Genomic DNA, 5,854 nt, shown 5'->3' on the forward strand with positions numbered 1-5,854 from the left:
TATATATATGTCTCGGTACTTGCTCTGCCGCAGAAGCAGATCTATTCTGCCAAGACCAAATACATGAACATTGTTATGTATATTACCTTGTCATTCACTCTGAGAGTTGTCATGATTTAAACACCCGTCTGTCTGGTTCAGTCATGTTGAAAGTGAAAGTTTAGTTGTAGTTAAGTATTTATATACACTCGTGTGAGCAGCAGAGAGAGTCAGAGTGGAATGAACTCAGACGGTGAAGACGTACAGACCGCAGGTGAGCAATAACTCTCTCTGAACATGAAACAATTCCCTTTGCATTTACTAATCAATAATGTGCTACATGGCAATCATTAATACATGCATGGTGTTTTGTGATTTACACATTTACCAGATAATTCAAAGTGCTTATGCCCACTTTTTCTTGATTTATTTATGATCTAAAGTAAGTAAGATGAATTAGAAGACAGCGTAGTACCCCCTTACCACTTCTCATATGAATTTCTGCCATGTCTTATACTGCAGAATCACAACTATGAATGCTGTAAATGCTGCGCAACTGTTCATTCTGGTTTGGACCTTTTCTGCTGTCTGTCAAGCTGGTGATGGTAAGAGAATAAACCTCCTTTAGAAAGTGCGTGTGGGAATTTTAAAAACTAAATCTAAGATAATGAAAAAATGGTCAATGATCTGATTCATAGATATCCAAAACACGTGGCTTTAAAAAAAATACATATATATATATATATATCAGGAGTCAGGAGGCTGTATGCAGAGACTGCTCTGTTATTCTGCTATTAGAAAATAAATGGTAAATATTTTGAAGCTGCAGTTCATAATAAAAAGTAAAATATGTGGATCTCCCATGTTTAGAGATCAAGATCTAACATGCAAAAATACATAATGCAGTGATTTTATTCATGAATATGTTTTCTAATGAAAGAGTCAACGTATATTTAATTTACTGCTTTTCATTGACACTTTATATAGTTTCATGAGATGTAAAAAAAATAACAGATCTTGTTTATCATTCAGTTGGTCTATTATACATTGTTATTTTTCAGATTTCATTGTAAGCTGTGATGATGTGACTGGATCTGTGGGAAATGAAGCAACTCTCACCTGCAGGGTCTCATTGCGGCGCACTGAATGCTGTATTAAAAATTATATGTTTCGCTATAATAACTTGGCAATCTGTAAAGAAGAGCCTCCGGTGAACTCCTGTGATCACAGTAACAGCTTCACATGCCGCTACACTCCATCTACAACAATGACAGGAAAATTCAGATTCTTTGTGCAAACATCATGTGAAGTGAATATAACAGAATTCACTGTGAACATACTAGGTACTGTATATAATATTTTTGTTTATCATTCAGTAAAGCACATTTGTGTTTAATTTATGTGCTTTAAAATGTCTTAACAGTGCCAACTACACCTGAAATTGTCACTGAAGCTCCTAGCATGAAAGGTATTATATTTTATTATTGATTTCTACTGAATACTGCTTCAGGTCACTTAGATTGCAGGAACACAGAAAACTGCTCTTCAGCATATTCATGACTTTAAATCACCAAGGATTTTAGTGTTTAAGAAGATTTCTAAACAGTGACACATCGCTGATCATCCTAATTGAGATTTAAGAGATTTTAGATTTAGTCTGTGTGTGTAGAGAATCAGTTTTATCAGATTCTCAGATTCTTATATTGTGAAGGTCTTGTTGTGGAGAATATGACTGTCAGTCTGATAGGCCTCATGTGTGTTTATGAATTAAACAGTGTTATAAGAGATTTTAAATGTACTTTTACAGAGGAAAATATAAAGCAAAGCTTATCAGGAACATCTTTACCAGACACCGCAGAGAATCCTCGATCTAAATATACTGTCACCGCTGTGGTTGTGGGCTTTTTCATCCTCATCATCATCGTCATAATGACTGTCATTCGCAACAAGATACCAAGCTTCAAAACATTTTGTAGATTCCAGAAGAGGATGTTTCTGGTCTTCAGACATAATGAGGACAACTGTGATCATCCAGAAGATGTGATCAGTGCAGCAGTATGAAGTAAATGAGTTTTGTTTGATTTTCCATGTGGTGCAGGTTTTATTTGAACTCCACTAAACTACATACTCTACACTATCTGCACTTAAAACTACTGAACTATACTACACTGGTTGCTGGTTTAGAATTCTGTTTCTGTTTTATATTAATTTCTGTGAAATAACAGTATATTATTGATCTGTTTGATCAGTGTATAAATGCGTCTATGTACTTCAATGATCTCAAGCCTTTGTGAACTTTAAGAGGAAATTTTTCTGAATGTCATTTTTGTATTCGGTACAGTAAATGTTAATGTAGCTTAGGTTTGGAAATTCTTTTTTACCTTTAATATTATGCACAATGGTGTAAATGGTGCAGTTTTGTACAGTGGTTATTATTATTTTTTTAAGAACATTGCATTGAATAAAGACTTGCGATCTCTCTAAAGATGGATCCTCTGTCTTCTGTTTATGGGAAGGTTTTACCAGTTAAACTAGTAAAGTTGGAGAAGAGTACAAAGAACTCATCTGTATTATTTATTTGTGCAAGACAGAAAATCATATTATATTGAATTATATTTATTCAAAGAAATTTACATTTGAATTCAAGGTCAATATTTGATCAGTTCATGGTGGGAAGCAAACCCATCACCTGTTGCTAACGCCACTGTCTACTGTTTGAGATACAGGAGTAACTCTCTGAAAAGTAATAACTGTTCTGGGAAAGAGAAGGAAATGATCCTAGCTACCCTCACGAAACAAAAATATATGGTAATATTCTACAAAATATAATGTGATATATTACATAATACATTTCCATATATTGGAAACTGGTGCTTATATTTTTCAATACACAGTAATATATGCATTTATAATATATACACTATATTGCCAAAAGTATTGGCACCCCCTTCTAATGAACAGGTTTGACTACTTTAGTCATTTCCATGAGTACAAATCTTAATGTTTAAGCATATAATGATATTCTATTGTGTGCTTCTAATTTTATAGCAATATTCTAATATGAAAATGTGTCTGTGTATAAGGCAAGGTTCAATAAGAGATGATTGATTGAGTCAGTGTGGAAGAACTTCTGACTATCTGCAGAATCCAAGCTGAACACCTCTGGTGTGACTTTAAATACAGAACTTGAGCCAAAAACTTATCACCAAATACCAATGATTTGTACATACACTATATGGACAAAAGTATTGGGACCCCGTTCTTTAGAACAGAAGAAGGCACTTTCAAAACTGTGGCAGCAAAGATGCAAACATAATTCCTGTATTTAAAAGTTGTATTTCCATCTCTGTTGCAACAGTTTTGGAAGTGCCTAAAATGTCATTCGTGTTTGGTGATAAGTTTTTGGCTTTGTACTCTTATTTATAAGATTTATACTCTTATTCTGCAGAAAACCTTTAGATATTTGAAGGGCTTTTTTTAATGAATTTTTTTTCATTTTTTTTTAATGAATTAGAAGGCAGGTGACTGTGATCTCGTTAGCGTGGGTGCTGATGGCTGGGGTGACTGTGATTCGCTGACATTACCCCCCCTCCAGGGGCGGCTCCTGACGCCCTACCACGGCGACGGCGGCGGCCCCGGCCTCTGGGTGCGGGACGACTGGGGTGGTTTCTATGAAAGTCCTCCAGGAGCAAGGGGTCCAGAATGTCGTCCCTGGCCACCCAGGATCTCTCCTCTGGTCCATATCCCTCCCAGTCGACCAGGTATTCGAGCCGGGTGCCCCGATATTCTGTGTGAAACTTGAAGCAAGATAAACCAGTATTCAGTTTACCTGGGGTTTACATTCACCCAGTGTTAACTATTTCATGTGTGAAAAGCCATCATGTTTTTCATTCTAATGACAAGAGAAGTTGATATATTTCAAGATTTTTTTATCACTTTTTTACCTTTCTCTTTCTTTTTCCTAAAGAAACATTTTACCTTTCTTTTTCTTATTAGGCGTCATGCACTCATTATTTTTGAGGGGGCCTGAGTTGGGGGGGGGGGGGGGGTGTTCGGGCATCATGTGACACACAGCAGCCACAACAGCACTTATGTTTTATTTATTTATTTATTCATTTTTATTCTAAACATTCCCAAACGCATTGATTATATCATGAAATATCGTGATTCTCACCTTTATAGATTATGTTGATCTATGGTGGGCGATGGTCAAAGTAAACGAAAACTGTAGCCTAATCTATTAATAATGTTTGGCCTCGTTCTGTCTCGTGTATCTCGTCAGTGTCGGCGCTTGCTTGGCCATTTGTTGTGAAAAAATAAGGAAAGTGTGTTCAGCTAAGTTCAATTAGTATTTTGTTAGATGGGTATAAAAAGCGTAGTTTACCGTGACAGCGGTCGTGTGAAGGCCATCGACTCCACCGGCCACAAAGAATATATCACTTTTTATTTAATATAAAATACATAAGCTTTTAGTGATTGAACATCGGTGAATGAATGATAACGTCAGCTTGGTGGTTTAAAAAGTGAGTGGAGGATTCGTATTGTTTAGCACGCTGAAGAAGGCCTTTGAGCCGAAACGTTTGAGTCCTTGTCCTATTGGTCATATATGTATAATAAAATGAAACGAGAAGACTGTATCATGTGAGTGTGTGCCATGGTTTTGTGTATGAAGTGATTTAATGGACTGACGCACCCAAACGAAAGATCAAGTGATGAAAGAGCGCGGTGTAAATTATAAGGTTGCTCACTAAATGGAAACAATATTATTGGGACAGTTCCTGCTGGTTTTGTTTCCACAGTTAACAGGGAATACAATGCAAAGACAAAAAATGGTTAGTTTTCATTTAAGGTGTTTAAATATTGCTTGCCCACTTTGGCTGAATGTGTTAGATAAAGTGGGCTGACCTTTAACCTTTAACCTTCAGTTATTATACACAAATTCATTAAATAAATTGACATGCACTGGTTATTTAATAGTTGACGTATAAATGACTGTTTTAGAAAACAGACACGAGTCTGCAGTCAGGAAATTCAAGTCAGAGATGGAAGAAAGGAAAGAGAGAATAGGCATTAATTCAATCTGTGGAATGACAAAAGATGAGAGCAGCCAAATGCAGAATATAAAGCTTTAAAATATGGACACAATTAAAGTTCATTTAAAGTGTTTACAGAACATGGACACAAACACAGTTTTACATACGGTTACGGGTTTAAATATTCCTGTTATGGCTTAGACTATTTGTTGCTTGTGTTATAGTCACATTTTTAACATCTTGCAGAGATAATTTTGTTAATATTCAGATTTCTGAGAATTCTAATATTCAGTTTTCATCAGATTTAATGCCAGCACAACATGATCTTTCAGCTGTTTGGAATTACACATGAATTGAGATGAGGATTTACATTTTACTCATAGCCTGTAGGTTATATATGTTTGGAGTTGATAAATATGTTTGTCTGATAATATGTGTTAATAAATCATGTGTTTTTAATTTTGATTTTTGATAAATAAGGGATGGCCCACTTTACCAGAAAATATTTTTTCTGGAGCGTATGATCTAAAAATGTTTTTGGTATATATACAGGTATATATATATATATATACACTTTATATTAACCATATTCGAATTGAAAATTATAGCGGGATATTAAAGTTAACAAATGTAATATAGAAAAGAAAAACATAAATTACAAACATACGTTTTACAAAAAGTGGCCCACTTTCCCTGCAATCATCCTAATGTTAAGCAAATTAATAAATTGAGGAAGTGGAGGGGAATAATAGAGATAGGGGAAAAGAATACAAAACTTTTTCAATAAGATAATCGCGTCACGCAAATCGTTTGTAATATCGTTGGTCTGTTTTGTCCCTCTC

The 5,854-nt window shown here is 35.1% G+C and overlaps 1 protein-coding gene across 1 annotated transcript; it reads left to right on the plus strand.

Annotated features, from left to right (window-relative positions):
• Positions 1-211: 211 nt before the first annotated feature.
• On the plus strand, positions 212-2,461 carry LOC306854565 (uncharacterized protein). The gene is made up of 5 exons (XM_079392697.1): positions 212-253; positions 502-584; positions 1,041-1,322; positions 1,403-1,447; positions 1,787-2,461. The coding sequence occupies exons 2-5, from the start codon at positions 512-514 to the stop codon at positions 2,038-2,040; spliced, it is 654 nt and encodes a 217-aa protein (XP_079248823.1). The 5' UTR covers positions 212-253; positions 502-511; the 3' UTR covers positions 2,041-2,461.
• Positions 2,462-5,854: the final 3,393 nt, after the last annotated feature.

This window comes from Barbus barbus (genome assembly GCF_936440315.1).
Source record: "Barbus barbus genome assembly, chromosome: 34".
In the NCBI taxonomy this organism is placed as follows: Eukaryota; Metazoa; Chordata; class Actinopteri; order Cypriniformes; family Cyprinidae; genus Barbus; species Barbus barbus.

Excerpts from the sequence above, each read along its gene's own strand:
- LOC306854565 (XM_079392697.1), top strand. The coding sequence starts at position 512 with ATGAATGCTGTAAATGCTGCGCAACTGTTCATTCTGGTTTGGACCTTT. Across the intron at positions 585-1,040 it reads TGTCTGTCAAGCTGGTGATG|ATTTCATTGTAAGCTGTGAT; the intron begins GTAAGAGAATAA and ends GTTATTTTTCAG. Across the intron at positions 1,323-1,402 it reads ATTCACTGTGAACATACTAG|TGCCAACTACACCTGAAATT; the intron begins GTACTGTATATA and ends ATGTCTTAACAG.